The sequence below is a fragment of the Jatropha curcas genome, chromosome 7, assembly GCF_041381405.1.
Source record: "Jatropha curcas cultivar XTBG-Jc1 chromosome 7, XTBG_Jcur_1.0, whole genome shotgun sequence".
In the NCBI taxonomy this organism is placed as follows: domain Eukaryota; kingdom Viridiplantae; phylum Streptophyta; class Magnoliopsida; order Malpighiales; family Euphorbiaceae; genus Jatropha; species Jatropha curcas.
Window position 1 is genome coordinate 30285486 of NC_143157.1, and position 27395 is coordinate 30312880.

Below are 27395 nucleotides of genomic sequence, written 5' to 3' on the forward strand. Positions count from 1 at the left end.
ATGTAGAACCTTATATTTGTTTAAGATAATTATACTTTCCACGGATGAAATGAGGCTTAGTTAATTCTGTCAGACTAAGATAACATGTGAAATCTGGAGCCATCAGGACCAAACACATAATATTTCTATTTTATAACTCAATCTCTAAAGATTTCCTTTTCCATGGGGCATGGTTGAATTGGACATCCTTGAGAATAAATAAATTAGTGGTAATATTTAAAATTTCAATAACCCTTGTCAATTCTATAAATTTATGAGGAATGAGCAGGAGTGTATAATCAACGCTCTGTCTTCCTGCAAGGACACCAACAGAAACAAAAGTAAAGAGGATAAATGTATTGATTGCATTCTATAAGACAGATGACGCATAGTAATATACATATCTTCTTGTCTGATGCAAAGAATGGAAGAAAACAGAACTTACATCTCAATTTGTCTATCCTCATTGCTTGCGCGTTAGTTATTTTATGTTGTCGCATTTGATTATAGCATATGTTGTTGGATTTTTGTGTGAATGCAGTGATATAGAATTTCTTTTCCAAGATGCTCATCATACTATTTAAATAGATACTAAATCATTGCCTGCCAACACATTAATTAATATACAAATGCAATGCAATAATCTCTAGACTACATGGCTGAGGGAAACGAGCAGGACGTAGCATCTATGAGCCATCCACCTGTTATGGATTTGAAGGAAGACAAGACCAAGAAGAAAGAAAAAAGCACTAAAACATTGCCATACTACAAGCTTTTCTCTTTAGCCGATCCTATAGATTACCTATTAATGTTTGTGGGTACACTTGCTGCTGCTGCAAATGGCATTTGTATGCCTCTTATGACTGTAATATATGGAGATACAGTAAATGCCTTCGGAGAGAACAGTGTAAACGCCAACCTACTGGTTCATGAAGTTTCAAAGGTATCCTCTAACTAAATCCTGATTGTTGAATGCTCATTTTGAGTGTCTTTCCAGCTCCAGCATAGGCAACCTGAGAGAGTTTAATTTCGTTGAATCTCTAGTAAAAACTTCAGTCCCGCACCGTCAACAATACTAAATAATAGCTTGATAAAAAATTCTCAGGTGTCTCTCAAGTTTGTATTCTTGGCCTTAGGGGCAGGTGCCGCTGGATTTCTTCGTAAGTTCATTGGGCTTCTTTAAATTATCAGACAAAACCCATGCCTTAAAAATTTATGTTTGTGAAAACTGAAGTTACTTTGCTCTGCTAAATACCAGAGGTAACTTGCTGGATGGTCACTGGAGAGAGACAGGCTGCACGAATTAGAAGTTTATACTTGAAGACAATTTTGAGGCAAGAAATTGGCTTCTTTGATAGGGAAACTAACACCGGAGAAATTATTGGGAGAATGTCAGGAGACACAGTTCTCATTCAGGATGCCATGGGTGAGAAGGTATGAAAATACTACTGAAAAGCCTCAACTTTTTGCCATTTTCTTTAAAGTATGTCCACTCACTTCTTAATTTTTATTGCAGGTTGGAAAATTCCAGCAGCTAATTGTAACTTTTATTTCGGGTTTTATTATAGCATTTTTCAAGGGATGGAAACTTACACTCGTAATGTTATCCAGTATTCCGCTTCTTGTTCTTGCTGGGGCACTCGTGGCCATTTATATATCAAAGTTGGCATCTCACGGACAAACTGCATATTCAATTGCGGCAACAGTGGTAGAGCAGACAATTGGTTCAATTAGAACTGTATGCAAAACTAAGATAGAGTTGATTTTTTTTTTTTTCTTTTTTGGTTCGTTTTGGAGATATGATTTGTGATGACTACGTGCATTGTAGGTTGCATCATTTACTGGGGAGAAACAGGCTATTGCTAAATATAACAAATCTTTGACAAAAGCTTACAAGTCTGGTGTGCAAGAGAGTTTGGCCGCTGGCTTGGGTTTTGGTGTGGTTTCATTCATTGTATTCTCCAATTATTCATTGGCTGTTTGGTTTGGTGCAAAACTGGTGCTAAATGAAGGATATAAAGGGGGAGATATCATCACTATCGTTTTCGTGGTGTTGACTGGATCTTTGTAAGTAGCATTTTGCCATTTTTCATTCATTCTCATGAAGGATCACAAGTAAATGAAATTTTTTTAATTTGTTCCAGGTCTCTAGGACAGGCATCTCCTTGCTTGACTGCATTTGGTGCTGGACAAGCAGCTGCATTTAAAATGTTTGAGGTAATTGGTAGAAAGCCACAAATTGATGCTTATAACACCATTGGTCTGACGTTAGAGGATATTCGTGGAGATATAGAATTAAAAGATATTTGTTTCAGCTATCCTGCTAGACCAGAAGAGCAAATATTCAGTGGATTTTCTATCTCAATACCTAGTGGCACAACTGCAGCTCTGGTTGGGGAGAGTGGAAGTGGTAAATCTACAGTTATCAATTTGATTGAGAGATTTTATGATCCACAGAGTGGAGAAGTTTTAATTGATGGTGTTAACCTTAAAGAGTTCCAACTGAAATGGGTAAGACAAAAAATAGGGGTCGTGAGCCAAGAACCAGTGTTGTTCAGTTGCAGCATTAAAGAGAATATTGCCTATGGGAAGGAAGGTGCAACTACAGAAGAAATCAGGGCTGCGGCGGAGCTAGCCAATGCTGTTAAGTTCATAGATAAACTGCCTCAGGTCCAATTACCACAACTTTTTCGTTGCAATATTTTCATTTCCAGACTTGAAAAAGACGAGTAACTTATTAAGATTATATGGAACTCAGGTTACTTTCTTTCTGAAATCAACTTATATTTCCTCCTTTTTCTTTTTTCTCAATGTATATCCAGGGATTAGACACAATGGTTGGAGAGCATGGTATTCTTCTATCTGGGGGCCAAAAGCAGAGAGTTGCTATAGCTAGAGCAATTCTTAAAGACCCAAGAATTCTACTTTTAGATGAAGCCACAAGTGCCCTTGATACAGATTCTGAAAGAATTGTGCAAGAGGCACTAGAAAAGATCATGATCAACCGAACTACAGTTATTGTAGCTCATCGCTTGAGTACAGTAAGGAATGCTGATATGATTGCTATTATTCACCAAGGGAAAATTGTTGAAAAAGGTACTACATTTCATGATGGTGGTTTCTGTTAGTTGACAGCTAAAAATTTTGTCAAAGCCTCTAAATTTTAAATGACTTGGCCAGTAATTAATAAAATATTTAACCCTGCTTATTCTGAGTAACAAAATACCTCTCTTCCCTTATTCTCTCTGTCTCTCTCGTAAACACTAGATTTCCTGCTCTACTATGTCCTTATGTTATCACTTATTTTTTCTACCAAATCAGAAAAAAGTTATTTCATCAAACCCTTTATTCTGAATGCTTACTTATAATACATTTTAATGGATTCTCATCCATTTCAACTGATCAGGTTCTCATTCTGAGCTTACCAAGGATCCTGATGGAGCATATTGTCAGCTCATAAGAATGCAGCAAATGAGCACAGTGTCAGAAAACAACATTGTAAATGATCCAGAGAGGGCAGAAGTCATTGTGGATTCTGGAAGACATTCTAGTCAACGGTTTTCTTTATTACGAAACTCAAGTCGGGGCTCATCTGGTGTTGGAAACAGTAGTCGTCACTCATTCTCTGTTCCCTTCGGTGTGCCAACAGGAATCAACGTCCCAGAATCATCAACGACAGAACCCTATACTCTTGCCTCACCTCCACCTCCTCAAAAGGTCCCACTTCGTCGCTTAGCCTATCTGAATAAGCCAGAGATCCCTGTTTTACTGCTAGGTTCAGCTTCCGCCGTAGCTAATGGTGTGATATTACCTTTCTTTGGAGTATTAGTTGCCAGCATGATCAAAACATTCTTTGAGCCAGCAGACAAACTCCGAAAGGATTCAAGATTCTGGGCTTTCATGTTTCTTGGTCTGGCCTCCATGTCTTTCTTGGCTTATCCACTAAGGTCATATTTTTTTGCAGTAGCGGGTTGTAAATTGATTAAAAGGATCAGAGCAATGTGCTTTGAAAAATTGGTTTACATGGAAGTGGGGTGGTTTGATGAAGCCGGGCACTCAAGTGGTGCAATTGGGGCAAAGCTTTCTGCAGACGCAGCCTGCTTGAGAAGCCTGTTTGGAGATGCACTTGGTCTTCTGGTTCAAAATGCTGCAACATTAGTTGCTGGTTTAGTTATCGCTTTTCAAGCAAACTGGCAACTGTCTTTTATCATCCTTTTCATGATACCTTTTCTAGGACTTAACGGATATGTTCAGTGGAAATTCATTGAAGGTTTCAGCGCAGATGTCAAGGTTTTGTTTCACTTACGGTTCATTCTTAGTAAAGTTTACATCTACTTTCTAATTGTTGGTAAATATAGTACTATGTAGATATTCTACTTCAGTGATTAAAGTCAAAAATCCATTTCAAATGGTTACAGAAAATGTATGAGGAAGCGAGTCAAGTTGCAAATGATGCAGTAAGGAGTATTAGAACTGTTGCTTCTTTCGGTGCTGAAGAGAAGGTGATGGAACTCTACAAAAAGAAATGTGAAGGCCCTGTCAAGACTGGTATTAGGGAAGGGTTGATAAGTGGATTTGGGTTTGGACTATCATTCTTCTTGCTTTACTCTGTGTACGCCACCAGTTTTTATGCTGGTGCCCGACTTATTGAGGCTGGGGATACAACGTTTGCAGAAGTTTTTCGAGTAAGTGATGATATTTACTATTTCCTTATCCCATTTGAAACAGGAGATGATTGAGCATAATCTTCTAATTTCCCTGTTTATACAAATCTTTGTTTGCAGGTGTTCTGTGTTCTCACCATGGCAGCTTTTGGACTTACCCAAACAAGCTCCCTTGTTCCTGATGCTGGCAAAGCAAATAGTGCAGCAGCTTCTATATTTGCCATTCTTGACCAGAAATCAAAAATAGACAGTAGCGATGATTCTGGGACAGTAATAGAAAACCTTAAAGGAGAAATTGCGCTTCGACATGTGAGTTTCAAATATCCATCAAGACCTGACATTCAAATTTTCAGGGATCTATCCTTGGCGATTCAGGCTGGCAAGGTAACACGACGGTAGTGCAGTACAATAATTCAGGCAAGTTTCAACAACTAATTTAAGATCTGCCATAAATTTTGTTTTAGCAGACAGTTGCTCTGGTGGGAGAGAGTGGCAGTGGGAAATCAACAGTGATATCATTACTGCAAAGATTTTATGATCCAGATTCCGGAATAATAACAATCGACGGAATTGAAATTGAAAAGCTAAAAGTGAAGTGGTTGAGACAGCAGATGGGCCTGGTCGGGCAGGAGCCCGTGTTATTCAATGACAGTATCAGAGTCAATATAACATATGGAAGGGAAGGAAATGCAACAGAGGCTGAAATTTTAGCTGCATCAGAAATGGCAAATGCGCATAAGTTCATCAGTAGCTTACAACAGGTTGTACTTAGCCTGCTTGCTTCTATTATTTAGAAACACTGTGAGATTGACTTTAATGGGTTAAAATGCAGGGGTATGATACAAGAGTGGGGGAAAGAGGAGTTCAGTTGTCGGGCGGACAAAAGCAACGACTGGCGATTGCAAGAGCAATAGTTAAGGAGCCGAAAATCCTACTTCTAGATGAAGCAACCAGTGCTCTGGATGCAGAATCCGAAAGGCAAGTTCAAGATGCATTGGATAGAGTAATGGTGAATAGAACGACAGTGGTGGTAGCCCATCGGTTGTCCACAATTAAGAACGCAGATTTAATTGCAGTGGTAAAAAATGGAGTGATTGCAGAGAAAGGAAAGCATGAGACGTTGATAAATGTCAAGGATGGAATATATGCTTCTTTGGTGGCATTACATTTGCAGAACACAAGTGCTTCCGTTGATATCCCAGAACAGCAGTGAAGTCCACTGTTTCTATGTAATTAGACCTGAGGCAGTTGGTACCTCAACATCTGAAAACCACATTTCAACCCTCTTTCTATGTAATGTAATTGCAAAACAATAAAACAGGATTGCCAACTACTCCACTCCATATTATAATTAACAACAACATCAAGAGAGAGATTGTTATTAGTGGGCAACAAACAGAGTATATTTTCCTCCTAATGTCATCATAATGGATTAAGACACGCTTTGGGCAACGATTTTCACATGATACAACATTTGTCCTTCATGGATTCTCTGCTCTCTGTTTCAATAAAATTAAATATAGCATTCGACAAATAGAACAAAATCAATCAGCCATTGATGATGCAGCTATGATGTTGCGGATAAATAGCAACATAGGCATATTTACACCAGCAAGAATATAATTTGGAGCCACATCAGCAAGAATATAATTATTTATGTAATAACAAAACTGAAAGGAAACGCACAGAAAGAAAGAGAGAAATGACAGTCTCATGTGATGCGAAGTGGCAACTAACAAACCAACAGATCAGAAACAAACGCCCACCATTTTGCCTTCAAAGGTAATGCCTTTAGTTTCCCACTTCGTATCCCATTTGGTATAATTTTAAAGCACTCATACATCTCTAAGTTACTCTTACCTTAAATTAAAGCCACCTCCTTCTTCTCTTTCCTTCCTAACCTCTACTGCAGTCGCTGGCCAAGGAAGAGCGCTGACTGGGGCTGAAGAATTCTTCGTCAGGTACGTCTTAGGGTTATCCCTTTCTCATAATCCTTTTTTTCCTAATAATTTCAAAAATGTTTTTAAAAAAAGATTTTATTTTTTAAATAAATAAATAAAATAACTGTTTTGATTTTCAATCCACACATAAAATAGATATAATTGAGAGTTCACCAAAAAAAGTTAATAAATTCAGAAGCAGAAGGTTTTGAAATCATTATTTTGTTTTTCCTTTTATAATTCTTTTTTTTAAAAGGGGAAGAAATAGATAGACCGAGAGATGGTCCTGACTGAGAAGCGCATGCAAGTGGCTTCGGCGTCCTGTCATCCTCCATCTCCAAATTTTTCCATGCTCATTCACATGTTAGTGTTAATATTTGAGTTTCACAATCACGGGTTTCGTTATATGATCTAATCCAAACAGAAACAGGAACAAATTTCTTCATTACTATTTAAATAATCCACGGTAAATTCACGTGTCATGGCCCCATCAACATTCTAAATTTAGCCCATCCACCACATCACATGACTTCCAGTTCTACTTTTTCAAGAATCATTCCCATCATCCACTTTTGATACAAATCCGCAAAGGTACTAGCTTTGCGTTTGCAGTTTTGCTTTTCTTTTTCTTGGGTCTTTTTATGCAATTCGATTTTAATAGATTATAGGATAACAATGATCTGGCATCTGTCCGTCTAACTCATCGGTCTTTGCTTTTGGGGTTAGAATTTAGTTCTTGGCAATATACATTATTGCCGTCCGGCCTCATAGTTTGGATAAAGATAAAAACTTTAAAGTTCATAAGGGCAAACTATATGGCTATCTATATGTTTAGTTTTTTTGGAGAAATTTATGGCTGTCTATATGTTTGTTACAAAGGAAAACAAAAAATTTCCGTCTACTTGATTTAGACACGGGAGGAGGGAGGGACCCATATTTCGCTTTCTTAAGCTGTTGGATTCCTGTGAATGGAGATTACTGTTAAACAATTTCTCTTTTGTTGTTTGCTTGGTGAATCGACATTTTGGTGCATAAGTAAATGATAAGATGAGATAACAAATGCAATGTGACCTCACATAACACAATCAAATATGAAATGGAGCTATAGCCTTGTATTATAAGTGCTCTCTAGTTTCTAGAATGGAGAGGAATCAGTACCCTTATGCCTTTACCTGTATATCGGAATGGAATGAGATCTATAGGTAGTTGGGTTTACCAAACGTATAAGGAAGCAAATAAATGAGTTTTTGTAACGTGACTTGTAACCAACAATTGGGCGAACTTAGTTGAAATCCAAATCCCATATATGATTAATTAAGTTGTAGTTATTTTTGAGCCCATCATACAAACTACACCTGCATCATTCTCCAGATGCAATGAAGCTCCAGCTCGAGAACCGGACCCATACATCTCATTGACCATCTGATTCTGAGGGCTGCTATTGATAATTAAGCTTGCCTTTAGAAACGGTGGTTAATTTGCCCATGTGGTGTGGCAGTCTGGAAGATGAAACGCAATAAATGGTGAAATGGAAATTGAACTAAAGAATTTTTCTACTTCCTCTGTCTGTTGTCTTTAACTGACTAGTGGTGACCATAAGGTGATGGAATCCAATAGTAAGACATTCAATTATATATAGGCTGTTGAGCGATCAGTTGCTACTTTTGTCTGATTTAGATAATCATTCATTTCATATAACAGCAGCAGTCGCGCAGAGCAGTCAATGCACTGACACATCGGCCCACGGGTACCCGCTCACTCACTTTAAAAAAGTCTCCTTTTCATAGAAATGACAAAAATTCCGATCCTTTTTGTTTGCAGTCGCTGCCCTGCTAGCTTGTTATCCTCAAATCTACATTCGCTGAAGCAGCAGCCATGATTAAGTAACTAAAGAGATTGATGCCACCAACAACCGCAAGGGAAATATTAATAAACCGGCTGCAAAACCTACTGCCATGTCACATTCCACTACCCCATCTCGCTTCAGACTCAATTCCAAAACCAAGGAGGCTGCTAATGGTTCCTTATCCCCAGCCCAGGAAGCAAGAGCAAAATCAGTTCCTCCAGATGTGAAGAAAGACTCGAAGCTCAAGAGGTCTTTAATGCTTAACAAGCAGAAATCTGGGGAGCAATTGCTTGGATCTCAAAATGGTGTTAAAGTCGTGGCTCGCTCCGTCAACCGCCCAGTTGTCGAGCAATTTGCTAAGCCAAGGCGGCTGCCGCAGCTGGACTCTAGTGCTAGGCGAAAAGAAGAAGGCGACAAGGAATTGCAGGAGAGGCTTCAATTGAATGAGATTTTGATTAAGGATTTGCAGTCTCAAGTTTTGGCTTTGAAGGCGGAGCTGGATAAGGCACAGAGCTCCAATGACGAGCTCGAGTTGCAGAATAAGAAGCTTGCGCAGGATCTTGCTGCTGCTGAGGCCAAGGTTGCAGCTTTTCATATTCGTGACCAGGTACAGAAAGAAACTTTTTTTCTTCTTGTTTTTCTTTTGGTTTACTACTCCCGAGAAGGCTGCTTTTGAATCTGGTGTTTCATTTCAAAGGAACAAATTCGCCAAACAGGAGAGAATTTTCAGTTTTCAGGATTAATGATTATTCATATTATTTCCGATTGCTATTTTGAATCAAGGAGTCAAATGGAAAGCAGAAAAGCCCTATATTTAAGGACATTCAGAAACTCATTGCAAACAAATTGGAGAATTCAACAGTTAAAAAGGAGGCAATCAATGGGCCAACTATAGTTAAATTACCGTGTCCACCGCCGCCGCCACCACTGCGTCTCATGCCCAAAGCTGCTGACGCAGGAAGAGAGGCTCAATCTGTCTCCTCTTTGCCACTGCCACCTCCTCCACCGCCCCCGCCCCCAATGAGACCCGTAGCGAGAGCAGCCGCTGCTCCAAAAATTCCCGCAGTTGTAGAGTTCTATCACTCCTTGAGAAAGCAAGAGGAGAAGAGAGATTCTAACCAGGGAGCAGGGAATCAGTATAAACCAGCTGTCGCAAGTGCTCACAGCAGTATTGTTGGAGAGATTCAAAATCGGTCTGCACATCTATTAGCTGTAAGCTCTTCAAGCGTTGTTTTCTTTTTTTTACTTTTTTTCTTTTTTCTTTTTTGCCTTGCGATAATTTTATTTCACTTGGTTATGCGCTTTATCTTCTATTTTCCTTTGACCATAGTTTGCTATTGGACTTTTGCAGATTAAAGCTGACGTTGAAACAAAAGGAGATTTTATCAACGGACTTATCCAAAAAGTGCTAGCTGTGGCATATGTCGACATTGAAGATGTACTAAAATTTGTGGATTGGCTTGATGCTGAACTATCAACACTGGTAATTTTTCATTTAGTTGTTTGGTAGGGGCTGTATATGACTATATGGTGTGTAAAAATTAAATTTCTACTCTGGACAAAATGAAATGAACTGCTACCCTGCAGCTTATACCAGTGGCTTGATGCTGAACCATCAACACTGGTAATTTTTCATTTAGTTGTTTGGTAGGGGCTGTATATGACTATATGGTGTGTAAAAATTAAATTTCTACTCTGGACAAAATGAAATGAACTGCTACCCTGCAGCTTATACCAGTGGCTTGATGCTGAACCATCAACACTGGTAATTTTTCATTTAGTTGTTTGGTAGGGGCTGTATATGACTATATGGTGTGTAAAAATTAAATTTCTACTCTGGACAAAATGAAATGAACTGCTACCCTGCAGCTTATACCAGAGACGAAGCACTAAGGAAATTTACTTCTTCTTAGAAAACCCTCAATCAGCTTCTCCTGTCGTATTCCTTGACCTTATTTCTTATCCATTTTCTAAATTTGCATCAGGAATGCCCTTTTCCATTGAGTTTGTGGCTATAATAGCTGCAATGTCTCTAATTATCAGTTGCTGAATATTTTAATAATCACGTTTTTGGCCATCATACAGTCTTTGAGGGTTAGTTGCCATTATTAATTATGTGCTCAAGTAGTCTTCTCTGATGAACTTCTACTTTCTCCAAAAGGCAAAGCATGGTGATACTTCAATTTTTCTAATCATATTTGTTTGGTATTAAATGGCTCATGACCTGATGACAAGTACATCCTCATGTTTAGCTAACAATTTTCTGATTCTATGATAATTTGATTCATTTGAAATAATAGACGCCTGGCTGGCTACCCTTAACCATAAAATCACTGCAGTAAATTAGCAAGTACATGCTGACACATATGACCCTTCAATTTTTTTAGCTGGAATTGTCCATTCTGCAAATATTCTAACTTTCCAAGTGAGAAATTGTTTTAGGATGTATCAGTAGAATGTATTAATAATGATGGCCTCTGTAAAAGTTTCCATGATGAGTCCCCATAGAATACTGCTGGAGTTACGCTTGGGATTAATACAGTAAGGTTTTCTTAGGTTTTAGCAAGGTAGCAGAGTTGTAAGTTGGTTTTAAATAACTCTAGAATGTGTTTTTTCTATTAATATTTAGCTTGTGTCCTGTATTCAACAGGCTGATGAGCGTGCTGTGTTAAAGCATTTCAATTGGCCAGAGAGGAAAGCTGATGCCATTAGAGAAGCTGCTATTGAATATCGTGCCCTTAAATTATTAGAAAATGAGATATCTTCCTTTAAGGATGATACTGACATTCCGTGTGAAACTGCATTGAAAAAGATGGCCATCTTACTTGACAGGTAAGGATTTACACACATACTTTTTTATGCCTCTAAGCATATGGTTTTGTTCGCTTACTCTTCTCTCTTCTGATCAAACAAGGTCTGAGCGAGGAATTGGAAGGCTGATCAAACTTCGGAATTCAGTTTTGCGTTCCTATCAAGATTGGAAAATTCCAATCAATTGGATGCTTGATTCTGGAATAGTTAGCAAGGTATGTTTCTTCTGCTTGCCTTTCTAAATGTATTCAGCTAAAGTTATGAGAGTATTCCATTTGAAGCACCTCAGTGCCTGAAATCCTTGCAGTGCTATTTTAGCTTATTCGCATGGTATTCCAATGTTCTTGAATTTGGTGTAATATTCTCCAACAAATGTTTATGATGTCCAGAACTTGTGTCTTTAGACAATGGTCAGGGCTGCTTTAGTGTTGCACTTGTTACAGAGAGTTCGTGGTTAAAACAGAAAAGTTATGATATTTATGCAGATAAAGCAGGCTTCTATGAAGCTAGCGAAGATGTATATGAGAAGAGTGATAATGGAGCTTGAATTGGCCCGAAATTCAGATCGGGAGTCCAGTCAAGAAGCATTGGTGCTTCAAGGTGTGCATTTTGCATATAGGGCTCACCAGGTAACTCTCGATTCGGCTGTTGAGATGAATTGTGATATTGAATAGCTGCTTATATACGTACTGTTCAGTGCTCTCTTAACACATTTACCCGCAGTTTGCTGGAGGTCTTGATTCAGAAACATTGTGCGCTTTTGAAGAGATAAGACAGCATGTTCCAGGACATCTAGGACGATCTCGAGAATTGATAGCTGCCATACCATCATCATGAAAGCGGATAAGATTAACTCGTTTCACAGATGTTAGTTTTAGAGTTTCTTGTATGAATATCAGTGATTAAGCATTTGTTTAATTATTTTTTTTCATTCCCTTGGTTATTCAATTTCTGTAAAAAGGTTTTTTAGTGGCTGCGTGCGCGCACAAAGAGATGAAATTGATGTAATAATTTGTATTCCTAGATTGAAACAGAATGTAGTATATAAAGCAGAGTTTGAGAACAACTAGCTGCATAACTCATTGATTGCATGTAATCTTCATAATATAAACCTGTTCTTGAATCAACGGATCACCTCCAACTTAACTAAGGTGGGTGACAAAATGGTTCGGTCAACCAGAAACTGAATTGAATTGATTAATTTTGATAAATTGATTTTGTTTCTAAATAATTTAGTCTGATTATGATTTTTATTAAATTAAATTTATTTCGCTCTAGTTTTATTTTGGTAAAAAAATTCATAATAACCAAACTGAATCAATTTATACATGTTTCATATGTAAAACATATTAAATCATTTTATATATTTCAATAAGGTTTTGGTTATTTCAATCATTCCCGTTTGATTTGATTTTTTAAAATTGGGTTGGGATTGATTTTTATTTTGAAGTTAATAAAACAATGGAATGATCACAGTAGATAAATCTAATAACTAGGATGTAGGCTTGAAGTAATAGAGCAACGAGGCTGTGCTTGGAGATAAAGTTCCTTGCCCGTGTCAAGAAATTTTCAATCTGAACCAGGCAAAGTCAAAAATCAAGCATACACGATACAACTGATCGAAAATATAAAGCAATTCTGTGAAATTAAATAAAATTTCCAACATGAATATGTTGGAATAATTCTTCTTGGTCTGCACTGCATTTTCTGTTCAATCAAACTATCACTGCTCCACAAATGCAAAATTAAACTAATTTTCTTTTTAATAAAAGGAAAGGACAAGAGAGAGAGAGAGAGAGAGAGAGAGAGAGAGAGAATCAGCATGAAGAAGAAAAGTAAAATTAACCCAAGGCAAGAGTTAAAAAAGGACAAACAAGCTTCTGAGCTATAATTTGCTTTTCTTCTAACTGCATACATTTCATATTACATACACATATTTCGCAGGCACCTATTAGCAGTTTCAGATGCACTATATAGACCCTTCGTACCCACCAAAGGCTACTTCCACTGAATGCTACAACTGCTACAGGATTTTCCTCAAATGGCCTACCAACTTCCAAGACTTGCACATATAAAAAGGCCTCAATTTCCAGCGCTGGTTTCTACATGAAGAATATCCCCAAGCCAAAAAAATTAAAAAAAAAATTAAAAAAAAAAATTACAAGCCTCTATCTGAGTTTTGTTCTGTATTTGCCCATCCATTTGAGATTTGACATGTTCTTCCTCACAAAATAACATAAAATGCCAGCAAAGACAATTATCATGTCCCCATTCTGCCAAAAGCTGTGCTAATATCTCCATTGCCACTCTCTCAACTTTCAATTATTGAACTCAATGCAAAGTTCTAATGATATAATACCATTTGATGCTGCAAATCGTTTAAACCGGTTAATGTTAGTGAATGTCCTTCCAGCATTTCAAAACGAAAAAAATTTCCTGTGCCAACACCCGTCCAGCATATTTACGGTATCCTTGACATTGCATGTGAATGTAGAAACATAATACCTGTAAGTCCCTCATTGCCTACGGTATTTGGACTTGGACTGATATTCCAAATCATCCACATTATTACACCTCTTCATATAAGAGTCTAGCGTTTTCTGCTTCGCAGGGCTGGTTCTTTGCTGACTGGCTGAAACTTCCAAGGTGTTCTCATGGCCATCAAGCATCTAAATTAGGAAAAATTACTTTTCAGTTCATACACAAAGGGACAAAATCATTATCCATCCCAAATGCAGATTACGTTTAAAATAAGGAACTAAATTCTTTGAAGGACAGAAACTGGCTTTAAATAATACAAAGCAAGCAGCTCTCCTAATTGTTGCACATTCATGATTTCCTTTCTTTCTTTTTTTCACACTTGTATACATAAAAACATGGTTCATTTGCACAGCCCAAATGTTTTTTCATGTGATCCCTGTAACAACAGAGGCATGGATTTTTTGTAGGTTGAATCAATATTAGTCGAAGCAGCATTTTACATCAAGATTTATTTTATGAATTATAGTATGTTTCCAGAGGGAAAGAACTCTATTTTCTGCAAATGAAGCGATCACTGTTTTCAGCAATTTTTCTAGTGTATGAATTTCAGATTTATTTTCATTAGATCAAAACTTAACTACTCTCTCCGTCCCATTTTGTTTGCATAGCAAAACATGCATATTAAGAATTTAGTCAACAAAAGTTATTTTTTCTTTCTTTACGCTTAATAACTTATTAAGATATTAAAAGCTCTTCATTTAATGAACAATTATAGAGGTTATTATGGGAAAAATAATTGTTTACATGTCTAAATTTAGAAACCTTGCAAGCATTTTAGGACATCCAAAAAAGGAATAACAAGCAAACAAAATTAGATGGAGGGAGTATTAGTTATTTCTTATTTTGGATTCCCAAATCCTGGCAGGGGATGGAAGATGTTAGGACTCCCTTATCTAGTTTTGTCATATGGTATATATCTCATTTGAGAGTTCCAATCCCTTGTTTTCCACCATCATATTCATCTAAACAGGCCTAAAAACCGTAACTATATTTCAGCTAGAAACTTTTAGTAGAAAACCAGCACTATAACTAAATAAAAAATTATATAAAATACACCTTTTCTCTAAAGAATTTGAACCATTACATGCCCCTAATTCACACAAGACTTCCACATACTGGTTTATCAAATGTGGCCTACATCCACATGTTCATGACTCCACAAAAACAGAGAGAGAAGGCAAATTACCTGTCCTAAGTTTTCCAACTTGCTCTGGACTACATCCCTACAGAAAAGTAAAATATTGAAGTTACCAATTGACAATTGTTATTGTCATCACTGTCAAAAAACTCATTCCCATACTTTACTGCCAAACATAATAAGAGCCAAGATGAACATACCATATAATGTCATCGACAGTGTCATTTGCTAGAAGGTAATAGATATTGACTGAAGAAACCTAAAAGGAAAGAACCAATTGTATCAAGATGTTGGATCCACACAGCTATTTGCTCATAAAACACTCATAGAAAGTCAAGTAAAAAAGGAATTCAAACTTACTAGCATGAAGTAATTGACTTTTGTCATCACAAAAATACTAAAATCCAACACTTTTATTATATCTAAAACGAACTAAGCTAAGCCAAAAATCAGTCCTGCTACATTCAGGGCTTATCATAACAACCTTTTTATCAATGAAACATCAATATGATTTATAACACCAATTCGTGTTTTTCTTGATTCTACGTTGTTGTATTTCTAGTTGCTAAAGTTTACCTGTCCAATCCTGTGAGCCCTGTCTTCGGCTTGAATTAGGTCACCAGGAGTCCAAGACAATTCCGCAAAAATAACAGTGCTGGCAGCTGTTAAAGTTAATCCAACACCTCCAGCTTTGATAGACAGCTTCAGAAATACATTTTAATAAGCACAGTTTGGATTTAAATCAGAACATTCCTGAATAATAGTTGGTCTAAACATGGTACTGATGGAAGGGACAACCACAAAAAATAAAAATAAAGAAATAAAAGAATCATATTGCCGTACCACTGCTGCCTTTATAGCATCATTTTCCTGGAAATCAGTAACTAATGCTTGCCTTGATGCTGGGGGGGTGCTGCCATCAATGCGAATGCAACCCACTTTCCTTTTCTGGAAATTAGTGAGGTGGAAATTATGAGCCAGTCTAAAGGAATTTTCAAAGAAAAGTTTTAAGTGGTCTTACAAGAAGAAACTCATGTACTGCATCAATCATGGGTTGATGATGAGCAAATATTAGAAATTTGCAACCTGCCTACAAGAAGCAATTCGTCAACAATAGTTCATCCATTAGAAAACAACTATATGCATAATAGGATGAAATCTAAAAAGAAAAAAGAAAATCAGGCATGTAGAAAAAAAAAAAATATTGATCATTGTATATTGAATTCAAAGAATAAGGGGTCATTTATTTGGCTGAATTTTGAATGCTAAATTTGAATCAACAACTTAGTAAGTTGAATAATTAAGAAATTTGTAAAGAGCTAATTGCTGAATAGTTTAGATTTTTTAATAAATAAAAATATTGAATCATCAGAATGAATGTATTTTTACATATTTGACATTCTAAAATATTTGAATCATCGGAATGAATGAAGGAATGCAAAAGCAGTTGGAAGACTAAGGAAGGAGACAAGGAAAAGTAGAAGAAGACTATGAAAAGTACCTCAATGACAGTTCCCAGATAATCTAAAACACCAGGGACCTTGGCTTCAGCAGAGTCAGTATATATCTGGAAGGAAACAGAGGCATCAACTGAATGAGGAGGGCAAATACTGATATTCAAGAGAAAACATGATTAGAAGGTTCCAATAGAAGCTCATTTGGTGATTCAATAATGAATTGAAAGAAAAAAAATAATAGTAATGCCAGAAATACCATTCTGACTTCAAAAAGTCTTTTACACAAAGGGAAACATTCATGTGTTGCATTTAACTATAAAAAAAAAAAAAAAAAAAAAAAAAAAAAAAAAAAAAAGGCAAGTTGGCATTAGGAAATTCCTGCAAGAACATTACAGGAATTTTTTTTAGGTTTGTGAAGGCTTGTGATATAAATAAAGAAGTTTTAGGTCTGAATCCCACTAGGATCAAGGAGGGTACATTATGAAAGGGGAGAACTATCCAATAGGGGTATAGTTGAGTAATGGACCCAAAAAAAAAATGTTATGGCACACTATAAGTACCTTATTAATAAGATTCTGCTTAGAAAACTTAAGTGATTCAACCTCCTCTGAAGATGAGCATGCCTCAATTTTTCCTTTTACCACCTCCAACTACAAAAGAGATCACTAATACTAATACTGCTTTTGTTTTTAACTTCATAATCACTTGGCTTCATAGAGAAAGTTAAACTGAAAGTAAATATATGTTACCTCGCGGAATAAGGCATTTATTTTTTTCATCTCCTTTTCACCCAAATCTAAGAAAACCTGAGAATCCATTCAAACTATTATAAAATCTAAATAACCATACAAATATTAGGAGCCATGTGCGTGGAGACACACAGACACATGAAGAGAAAAATAGCAGAGACATATACTGTAGCATATTTATTGTAACCCAGTGAATTCTTGAACAAATATATTTACTCGCTGTCGACGCTTCACAGGAAGCTCAGAAAGGACATCCTTTTTAAGTCTGCGAATCATCACTGTTGCCTTCATCAGGTTGTGTAACTCTTCATGGTTACTTGCACCTTGATAAACACCGAAAACTCCCTACAAAAACAATACATAAACAAGGAATATTGCTGACTTCCAAGAGCATTATTAACGGAGTAGTTTTACAGAAATCAAAGAACTTACCCCCTTGCAATATCTGTTACCATATTCATGGACATTCTTGTACACATTAGGATATAAAGCTTCCAGCTGCAACGCATCAATGCTTATGATCTAAATATAGAATCACCTAACAATACCTTCCATATACTTAATGTCAACAAGCCATCAACACCAGCAGTTATAGGCACCTGTTTAAATAGCTCTATTGGTCTGGATAAAGCAGGAGTTCCACTAAGTAACATTGCATACTGAGCCTTCTGAAACGTGAAACAAGTGTTAGTTGCACTCACCAAGAAGAGAGCGTACACGATGCACTAGTACTATAAAACTGGAATTCAGATAGAACATATTTTGTAACATCTTACTCTGACACTATTCAATTCCAGTTCACACTTTGCGCATTTCATACCCAATTAAAAGGCATGAAAACTAGAATTTGGGTTTGACAAAAATTGAAAACACTGATTTGATATAGAAAAACCAATATAAAAAAAAAAAGGGTTAACCTAAAGAATCAACCTGGTTATGATTTTCAAAATTGAAAACAGATGTATAACCTAATAAACCGAAATGTCTATATATTTTACCAACACTTCTCATTTTTAGATATAGATCCTTATAAATTCATAAGTTAACTTTTCATCATACAATTAATTTAAAAAAAAAAAAAAGTAATAAAACCATAATGAAAAAGTATACCGTGTTTATACACAAATATACAATAATAGTACTGAATAGTAAAAAAAGATAAATTTTCACTAAGTTCTTCATTACCAAAGGCTTTTCATGAAATATAAATTCAAATTAAATATCGTAAACTGAATTTGGATCATTAAAAAAAGATTGAACTGAACTAAACTGGTTGATTGATAAACAGTTAACACATACTTTACAGTTCTGTTCAAAAAGCATACTACATGATTTGGTTATTCAAATCCTGATCATCTCTAATGGTCACTACAATTATTTTACTTGAAAACCTGCTAAAAATGAATTATTTACTCCATGTTACTGATGGATATAAAGTAACAGTGCAACGCAAAAAAGCATGGTTTTACTTATGATGAAGCGTTTATTTTACCTATGCTCAAACAAGTTCAAGAATGAAGTCAACATATGCAAGCATGTAGTCATTTATCAAGAGAAAAAAACCTTTATAACTGGAAGAGAGGCAGTTGTCCTCTTTGCTTGAGCATTTTTCAAGAAGTGCGACTCATCTGCAATCACAACCTAAATAAAAACATCAAACTTAAGTTGCAGTTATAGCCATGGCATAAATACACAATAGCAATTTGTCAAGAACCACGCAACTCTATGACAAGCATATACATGCACACTTGCATACACACAGGCATTTGGACAATGATTAACAAGATAAGCAGTTCAATTGGTTTGCCCATAAAGCAAGCCAATAAAAAAAAAATTACATAATTCAAAACTTAATTGTACTTACCTTAAACTCAGAAGCCATTAGAACATTTTGTAGCTTAGGGACCACATCATAAGAGATGATGTTGAATAGGCCATCAAGATGAATGTTGCCCTTGGTATTAGATGATAATATTGTGAACCCAGCTCTGTTTGATCCGCTACATTGTGATAAAACAACCTGGAAGGAAAAGAAAAATAAACATATGAAGCAAGAAGTTCCTAGAAGCAATAGGCAATGAGACTATTTTCTATCAATGAAAATGAAAAGACAACATAAATGTGAGAACAAAAGGAACTATAGAAAACATACAAGTATATCTGATGAAGGAACATTCAGCCATTGTTGAATCATCTGCAAAAAGCAGAAGTAAACAACCTAGTTTTAGTAAAAATGCCTTTTTAAAAACAGAGATAATTATGTATTCAACAACTTACTGAAGCCCAATGCAAACGCAGGGAAGATGGTGTGAATATAAGAACAGGCCAGAAATCACGAAGGCATGCTGCTACAGCCATAGCCTGGAAAACCATGACAAACCCATTTGCACATGATATAATATTAAACAATATTGCATTAACACGTAAAAGAACTAATGCCCATTTAAAACACTATTCCTTGCCAGGTCTTTTAACATAAGTTGAACCTAATTGCTCCAAAAATTAGTTTAGCCAAACACGATCTTTCTCATCCTTTGCCATATAGTTTTTCCAGAGTATCAATCGCTAAGATCAAAATGGCCTGGAAGATAACCACAATACTAAAAACTGAGGTATCTACCAATCATAACCTACCATTTTAACTAATATCCAAATGCAAGCAGGAAAGGGACGACATGCAAAATGTAGAAAAACAAAATCAACAAAACATCTTCCCATGGTTTTTTTCCAATAAAAATAATGTGGCACAAATCATAATTTATTTATACAAAATGGAAAGCTGTGTGCATATTACATGGACATCACCATATGCAGACAATAGATGTTAAAGTTATTTATTCTGATACTATGTCAAGACATAACAGGAAACAAGAATCAATTATAGGCAGCCTAGGTGTCAAACATCTATGCCACCAAAACCAGCACACAGTTTGGGAGAAAGCTAGCAACCTAGCCAGTAGTCGTGCCACATAAAGCTGTTATTACAATATGGTTATCATAACATGAAACTCTTGTGGAAATACCATAGATTCTCACATACTAGATATTACAAGAAAAAAAAAGTAAATAATAAAATTGCCTGTAAAGTCTTTCCTAGTCCCATTTCATCTGCTAGGAGAGCACGCCCTCCATGCTGCAACACAAACCTGAAGAAGAAGATGGAGAAGAAGAAGAGAAAAGAATTTAAAAAAAACAATGATTGAATTGTCCACAACATATGAGTATATATATATGTACATAAACCACTTTTTGCTGCTTTCAAATTGAAGTAATCCACACTTCTGAAGTAAAAATGCTTTTACAAGGAAAATCCTAAAAACAAGCATACCTAACACCATCTCGCTGAAAAGGCAGAAGCTTTGACTCAATATAATTAGGTATCCTGTCATACCGGTCTTGCAGGAGAAAAAGTATTTGAAGTACACACAAAAAAAGAAAGGAAGATTAAAGTATGCATTTATAGGAGAACACTGCAGCAAAGCAGAAATGCATATGATGATACATGAAACCTCAAAAGCTCTATTCTTTCTTCAACTTTTCCTGTGCTCCTTATAGAATTTAACTCAAAGGCATACTAGCACAAACTTTGAATCACCATTTATCAAACCACTATTATTACAAGAGCTCCCACAGAATTCAGTATTTTCAATTGAAATTATTGTTGCAGAACAGAATACCATTTGAAAACTTAAGAACCATCAGCGTAAACGCAATTTTCAAATGCATTACCAAATTTCTCAATTTCCTTTATCTATGTTTAGCATTTACCTCGAAGGTCTGGAACAGTAGAAGCAGCAGCAATAGCATGTTGCACCAAGGGATCTAGGTTTTCTACCTTCAAAGATTACAGCACATAATGCATGCAAGTCAAAGAACAATCTGTTGGAGCAAGCTTAAACATAAATAAGAGCACATGGACACATTCCAGGTTAATCAGGAACCCCTTTTGTGAAACAGAAGTACTTATTACAGAATCAATAAGGTTAGAAAAAGTAACAAAGAATTGCAGAGATGTATCCTAATTTGTATTTGTTCAAAGTAACCATTAGTCATAGGGGGGTAAAAAAAACAGAGGAAAAAAGCTCAAGCTGCCACCTCAATATTAGAACCGGATATTTCAGATAGAGCTTTTTCAGCTGATGACAGAGAGGACAGAGGGAAAATCCACAATCTGCAGGTCCAACAGTAAGGAAACAAGATGAGGCTGCAGTCTCATATTAATTCCATGTGGGATGTGCATATATTTAAGTTAATTGACAGAAACCGAGAAAGACCTTTCTTTTGCATTCCAAGTGGCCTTGGGGACCTTACGGATTGCAGCTACTAATACCTAGAGTAATATATAAAAACAAAAAAAGTCAGAAAAAATGGAGTGGCAGCCTAGCACAAATGACAAATAATCAAAGCATGCAAGCAACAGAAGGAATTACCGAGTCATATGAAAATTTAGCAGCAATATTTCCACTGGCATGAAAAATAAATTTGACAGTTTGCTTTGGGAAATCCTTTAAGCTTTCATCTTCTCAAACACAAGGGTATAACACACGCAAATAAGAGCCAATTGTTAACTGGATACTATTAAAACCAGCATAAAGATGGTTACAACTTATAAAAAGCAAAAGCCTAATGATCTTCATTATCATTGAGGCATAATTTGAGACTAGTTTAAACATACAGTTGAATGTAGTGCATACAAAGAAGATAATGGAACTAACCAGGCTTTCCTTTGTACATGACCGAAGAGGGTAATACTCTGTTTCTAGAAGGCGAAGATTCCACCTAAAATAGGAGATAGGAAGATTAGGGCATGAACTTAGTTAATTCAAAAGGGACAGTGTCTTTAAAGCCTGCATATACGTTGTTTATGAGATTAATGCAAAAACAGGAATAAAACAGGTTGATATTACGGAAGAAATTCAAATGGAAAAAAAAAAAAAAGAAATTAACAGAAGAATGAGAAATTAGTATTTAGTATAACTAAGAAATTAAACGAAAGGAGCGGTAATCAAAACAAGAAAAGGAGAGAGCTTTACCTTCTTTGAAAGAGAATCAAAGATGGGTTTGGTGGTGTTAAAAAGTGTGGGCTGAGTTTTATGGGAAGAAGAAGAGAAATGCTGCTGCTGGTGCTGCTGTTGTTGTTGAGCGACCTTCCGGTAAGCGTCTTTCTCAAGGGAGTCGAGTTCTTCTGCGCTTAAACCCCAGTCTTCGTCGTCAAACTCCATTCTCTTATTTCTTTGGTTCGTTTCAAATTTTCAAGTTAAAATCGACCGTTTTAAGGTTTCAATGGGCAGTGCATCTGAAATTTATTTCTTTTTGCAGCTCTGATCCAAACAAACCCAGCAAACCAAACACTTTCTGTACTTGAATTGCCCGCTCTTTTTCTCTTTTTATTTAGTATTTTTTTTTTTTACGGGAATAGATTTTATTGGAAAATTTTTAGTATGTCAATTATAAATATAATATTATTACAAGAAAATTAATTAATATACCCTATTAAAAGCATTTAATCAACATAATTATCTGATAGAATTCATGTGATTAAAGTAATGTTTATATTAATTTGATATTGTTCATACTTGAAAACGCCACTTTTGGTATATAATTTCTACTAATAATTTGATGCTTCAGATAGAAATAGAAGATAGAAGAACAAGGTAGAACGGATTTTTAGAGAGTGGGTCGAGTGAATTGAAATGGCAATACCGGCAATATAATGATAGATAGAGCAACCCGTGAAATTGAATCTCATATCAGCTCTCACCATATGGATGTGTAGATGACTGCCAAGACTGTACTGTCTTGTAACGAAAGAACCTACTCTTTGCGACCTCAAAAGGGTATACCCAATATATATATATATATATATATATCAAAAAGGTCTGTCCTTTAGTACAAGCACCATCTGAATTCCTCGTCACTCATCGAGTCTTCCAGAAGGGGCATCTTGATGTTTGGATATTGAAGATGGCCTCCTATCATTTTCCTGTGAAAAGTGAAAACAGCCCAGAGGCAATACTAGATAGAAGATTGTGTGTGTCATGTTTTTATCCTGAATCCGTAATCCCAATCCCATGGCATCATAAAATAAGCTTTTGCAGAAATACAGAGATAATAGTGGGGTAAAAAGCAGAAAACACAAGTTCTAGCGGGAAATTACGCGGTGGCTTCGTCTACGGATGTACCGACCGAAGTGTATCAGACCATGCCGTCCCAAGAGTTGAGGACAAATACAGTCTTTTTTTTATGCCTTAAAAGGTGTGCCAACTTCTCTCGGCCCAACTTATTATTAGTTTCTTCCCTCTTCTCGTTGCTTTGGTGTTTATGCAGCAGGTATGTAATTATAGGTCACTGTTCCTTCTAATCCCCATCATTTATCTATTTATCCATAAACACCTACTGAGTTCAGTTGGCCGTATATTTTTACTGTAATTGCCCCTACTTGCTTCTAATATTTGTTTGAAGTTTAAACTTTATATTCTGGCATGATGTGCAAATGAAGCTTGGCCAAATTTTATATGATTTTGCTGAAACCATTTTCATTATGTAAAACCAGGGTAGTGTTGCTCCTGGGAGCATGGGGTTCAGATTTCTTCTAGTTGCAATCTGCTTAGGGTCTTGGCTGGGTGCTTCCTTGGCTTTTACGGTTTCCTCTAAAGGACTAGTCAAAATTGGTCTAAAGAAGCGGCATTTAGACCTCTACAGCGTTCAGGCTGCAAAGATCACTAGAGCTGATACTCCATATGATAGAGGTAGTGGAGATTCTGATGCTACATTGGCAAGGCCAAAAGCAGATTTAGTATACCTAAAGAATTACCTTGACACCCAATATTATGGAGAGATTGGCATTGGAACACCACCACAAAGTTTCGCCGTCGTCTTTGATACTGGCAGTTCCAATCTTTGGATCCCATCTTCTAAATGTGTTTTTTCTGTAAGCCCTACATTGCTATGGTACTAACAATTTCCATTCAGATCCCAATAGTTTTGTAAAACATCACTCCATTGCAGATTGCTTGCTATTTCCATTCCAAATTCAGGGCAAGGATGTCTCGAAGTTATACCAAGATTGGTATTTTTTCGCATTCAATTTGTTTTGAATGTCTGTTCATTGTTGAACTGGTGATAACATATCTAGCAATCCATTTCTTGGATTCCTTGTTCAGGAATACCTTGCAAAATTCACTATGGTTCTGGATCCATATCTGGCTTCTTCAGCCAGGACTATGTGAAACTTGGTGATGATACCATTATTGATCAGGTGCATCAGTTTCCCTTGAATAAAATTCTATGCTTTATACTCGTTTGTGTGTATTCTGCAATGACATTATGACCTTTCCCATTATTCAGGATTTTGTTGAGGTTACAAAGGAAGGATTTTTAGCCTTCTTAGGTACGCAGTTTGATGGTATACTTGGTCTTGGGTTTCAGGATATTGCTGTTGGTCAAGCTACGCCATTGTGGTATATAGTTCTTACAGAATCGTGTTGGTTTATATATTTATTTTTTGTCGGTATAAACTCCTTCAATAGTGGAAAGACGGATGATCTTAGGAGAAATTTCTCTGTTTGGCTTCATTTATAGTTACTCCTGATGCGCTGAACTTCTCCACACACAGGTATAACATGTTACATCAGGGTCATGTCAGCCAGAAAATTTTTTCCATTTGGCTAAGTCGCGATCCAACAGCGGGATTGGGTGGTGAGATTGTCTTTGGAGGTATCGATTGGAGGCACTTCAGGGGTGAGCATACATATGTCCCTGTTACTGAACAGGGTTACTGGCAGGTATGCTCAATTTAAAAATTTCATCTCCTCCAAATTCTTCCTGACATCAAAACCTAACCTACGTGACACTTATTCCCAGATTGTGGTGGGAGATGTGTTTGTCGCAGGCAATTCAACAGGTGACACTATATAGCATAATCTACATCCTCTCTTACTTTGAATGAAATTTTGTTTTAAGACACAAGTTTTACAGAAGATCACAAGTTTTATGGAACCTTAATGAGAGTATGGAGTATGTAATTATTCTCATGCTAGAAAGTATTGAGAAAAACCATCTCTAAATCAATGTTTAAAATTCTCAGGATTGTGTGAACATGGTTGTGCTGCCATTGTGGACTCGGGGACTTCTTTTATTGCTGGTCCAACTGTAATAGTTTCCTATCTTTAATGTTATTGATTGTTATTATCTGCAGTATTGTTGTTTTTTTCTTTTTTTTTTTTTTTTTTTTTTGAACATTGGTCTTTATTCTTGAGTTATAAGCAACTCTTACCAGCTCCAATTTTCAGAGTATTGTAACTCAAATCAACCATGCTATTGGGGCACAAGGAATTGTAAGCTTGGAGTGTAAAAGCGTTGTCTTCAACCATGGAAATTCAATATGGGAAACATTAATATCGGGGGTTTGTTCTACTTCTCCTTTAACAGGTTCAATTTTCTATTTTGACGCTCATAGTTTCACTATTGTCACCTCTTAAAATCCAAAACCCATGTTTGCAGTTACGACCAGAAATCATATGTGTTGATATTGGACTGTGTGTGTATAATAATCGTTCTAGGTATGTCAATGCGAGTGAAATTTAATTGTTTTCCTTTTGGCATATATTTCTCTTGCTCTGTATATTCAATTACGAGCCAGCATTTATATCCACAGGACTATTATTGAAACTCCGGTGGATGATGAAGTTGGCGAGAATGCGCTATGTACTTTTTGTGAGATGGTCGTTTTCTGGATTCAAGTACAACTCAAACAACAGAAAGCAAAAGAAAAAATATTCAAATATGTGGACGAGGTGCTCTCTTTTTGTTCAATGATATAACTTTTTCCAAAATATCATAATAACGAAATTCATGCACGATAAGATAAATAATCATTTTATTTTTTATTTATTGATTTTTAAATTTAAGCTTACATTTTGTTTTTTGAAAGTTGTGCGAGAGGCTTCCAGATCCAATGGGAAAATCCTTCATCGACTGCAATGACATCACAAGCATGCCATATGTTGCCTTCACCATTGCAAATAAATCTTTTCCTCTGTCTCCGGAGCAGGTTTTCCTATTGTTATTATTGTTTACTTTTCGTAACTGAGAATTCTTAAGCAACAAGATATTGATCACAACAATAAAATTATTGATAAAATAAAAAGATCAAATAATGCAACAAAAACTTTTGTTTTGCTAAAGGAGATATCTCTATCATCGTGAAAGTATGAATTCAAGAAGGTGCTTATTTCCTGAAAATTCTCGTCATGTGTGAAATGGATAAGAAGTTTTGAAAAATGATAAATATATGCAAATGCAACTCAAGCTTTTGTTTTAAATGAAGTAACTTTGAATGTGTTTGGGGGTTCAGTATGTTGTTAGAGTTGAAGAGAAGTATGGCACAATCTGCCTGAGCGGGTTTACTGCTTTGGATGTGCCTTCCCCACAAGGTCCACTTTGGTACGTCATAACTAACTGATTCTTGAATTATGGTTTAAGCAAAGCAAATTCTGAGCTGTTTTTGCAGTAGGAAGTTATGTTTGACATTAAAGAATGGCGCAGGATTCTTGGAGATGTCTTCTTGGGAGCATATCATACTGTTTTTGACTTTGGTAATCTACGGATAGGCTTTGCCAAATCTGCCTAATGAATCTGATCAAGTATTGAAAGCTGGCTATGCAGCAGTGGTGTAGTCTATTTTTCTCTTGTATATAATCATAAATAGGTCGTAATGTAATGTAATCGAATATATTTTTTAGTGTAATTTTGCACTAATAATAGCAATGGCGGTTTAGTACATATATATGCAAGTTGAGCAGAGGACGGTAGTGAAAACAATTTTATTAATCCAAAAATATTGGATTTGCTGCAATCTGGAAAGCTTTTTTTTTTTCAACAAAAATTTATTTTATTGTTATAATCTAGAAAAAATTAATTTAACCAAACATGTCTAAATCTGGGCCATCAGGCCTCCACGACACACCAATCCTAGCTCGGAAATTTGGAAAGCATCTTATTATCACAGATAAGAAATCCATTGAAGCACACATGGATACATTTTCTGTTTTGTTTTTTTATGCAATTATCTCTATAAAATTAGATATAGATATTTTTTTTTTAGTATTGGGGAGTAGTTTGAACCTGAATCTATTGTTAAGTCGTACACTATTCTAAATTTTTTAGAATTTAATTTCTTATTATTTTTATTATTATTTTACACAGTTTTCTATATTTTTTATAGAAATATATTCTTATTTATAAAATTATATTAATACAGATATAAAAT

General features: G+C 36.0%; 4 protein-coding genes across 9 annotated transcripts; 3 read left to right on the forward strand and 1 right to left on the reverse strand.

Moving 5' to 3' along the window:
• The first annotated feature begins 229 nt into the window (after positions 1 to 229).
• Positions 230 to 5976, forward strand: LOC105643643 (ABC transporter B family member 11). Of its 2 annotated transcripts, none has more exons than XM_020683074.3 (12): positions 230 to 922; positions 1085 to 1139; positions 1238 to 1413; positions 1496 to 1717; positions 1808 to 2046; positions 2124 to 2649; positions 2802 to 3075; positions 3386 to 4269; positions 4398 to 4664; positions 4764 to 5027; positions 5108 to 5404; positions 5476 to 5976. In XM_020683074.3, exons 1-12 carry the CDS (start codon positions 635 to 637, stop codon positions 5854 to 5856), a joined length of 3873 nt encoding a protein of 1290 aa, XP_020538733.1. In that variant the 5' UTR covers positions 230 to 634; the 3' UTR covers positions 5857 to 5976. The 2 variants fall into 2 exon arrangements, with proteins under 2 accessions (XP_020538733.1, XP_012084222.1); XM_012228832.4 differs by having other exon boundaries at positions 237 to 922; positions 5111 to 5404.
• A 178-nt stretch (positions 5977 to 6154) lies between these two features.
• Positions 6155 to 12306, forward strand: LOC105643642 (hydroxyproline-rich glycoprotein family protein). 3 transcript variants are annotated; one of them, XM_037638921.2, is made up of 9 exons: positions 6155 to 6425; positions 6556 to 6604; positions 8405 to 9036; positions 9213 to 9641; positions 9781 to 9912; positions 11080 to 11261; positions 11344 to 11455; positions 11726 to 11869; positions 11964 to 12306. In XM_037638921.2, exons 3-9 carry the CDS (start codon positions 8539 to 8541, stop codon positions 12075 to 12077), a joined length of 1611 nt encoding a protein of 536 aa, XP_037494849.1. In that variant the 5' UTR covers positions 6155 to 6425; positions 6556 to 6604; positions 8405 to 8538; the 3' UTR covers positions 12078 to 12306. The 3 variants fall into 3 exon arrangements, with proteins under 3 accessions (XP_037494849.1, XP_012084221.1, XP_020538735.1); XM_012228831.4 differs by having other exon boundaries at positions 6155 to 6604; XM_020683076.3 differs by lacking the exons at positions 6155 to 6425; positions 6556 to 6604 and adding an exon at positions 7232 to 8330.
• A 757-nt stretch (positions 12307 to 13063) lies between these two features.
• Positions 13064 to 22746, reverse strand: CHR18 (chromatin remodeling factor18). Of its 2 annotated transcripts, none has more exons than XM_089724160.1 (25): positions 22159 to 22746; positions 21841 to 21904; positions 21556 to 21644; positions 21400 to 21455; positions 21221 to 21296; positions 20894 to 20960; positions 20454 to 20520; positions 20205 to 20271; positions 19403 to 19486; positions 19278 to 19319; positions 18990 to 19145; positions 18689 to 18766; positions 17725 to 17790; positions 17558 to 17623; positions 17342 to 17470; positions 17126 to 17182; positions 16937 to 17026; positions 16421 to 16486; positions 15941 to 16009; positions 15763 to 15867; positions 15496 to 15621; positions 15120 to 15178; positions 14968 to 15004; positions 13746 to 13909; positions 13064 to 13608 (listed from the first exon to the last, which is right to left on the reverse strand). In XM_089724160.1, the coding sequence occupies exons 1-24, from the start codon at positions 22345 to 22347 to the stop codon at positions 13757 to 13759; spliced, it is 2058 nt and encodes a 685-aa protein (XP_089580286.1). In that variant the 5' UTR covers positions 22348 to 22746; the 3' UTR covers positions 13064 to 13608; positions 13746 to 13756. The 2 variants fall into 2 exon arrangements, with proteins under 2 accessions (XP_089580286.1, XP_089580285.1); XM_089724159.1 differs by having other exon boundaries at positions 17725 to 17793.
• Positions 22747 to 23110: 364 nt separating this feature from the next.
• Positions 23111 to 26912, forward strand: LOC105643646 (cyprosin). Of its 2 annotated transcripts, none has more exons than XM_020683014.3 (14): positions 23111 to 23380; positions 23679 to 24056; positions 24134 to 24194; positions 24289 to 24383; positions 24473 to 24585; positions 24741 to 24909; positions 24989 to 25028; positions 25212 to 25276; positions 25417 to 25530; positions 25628 to 25686; positions 25782 to 25920; positions 26058 to 26177; positions 26481 to 26569; positions 26672 to 26912. In XM_020683014.3, exons 2-14 carry the CDS (start codon positions 23700 to 23702, stop codon positions 26754 to 26756), a joined length of 1506 nt encoding a protein of 501 aa, XP_020538673.1. In that variant the 5' UTR covers positions 23111 to 23380; positions 23679 to 23699; the 3' UTR covers positions 26757 to 26912. The 2 variants fall into 2 exon arrangements, with proteins under 2 accessions (XP_020538673.1, XP_012084224.1); XM_012228834.4 differs by having other exon boundaries at positions 23113 to 23455.
• The last annotated feature ends 483 nt before the right edge of the window (positions 26913 to 27395 follow it).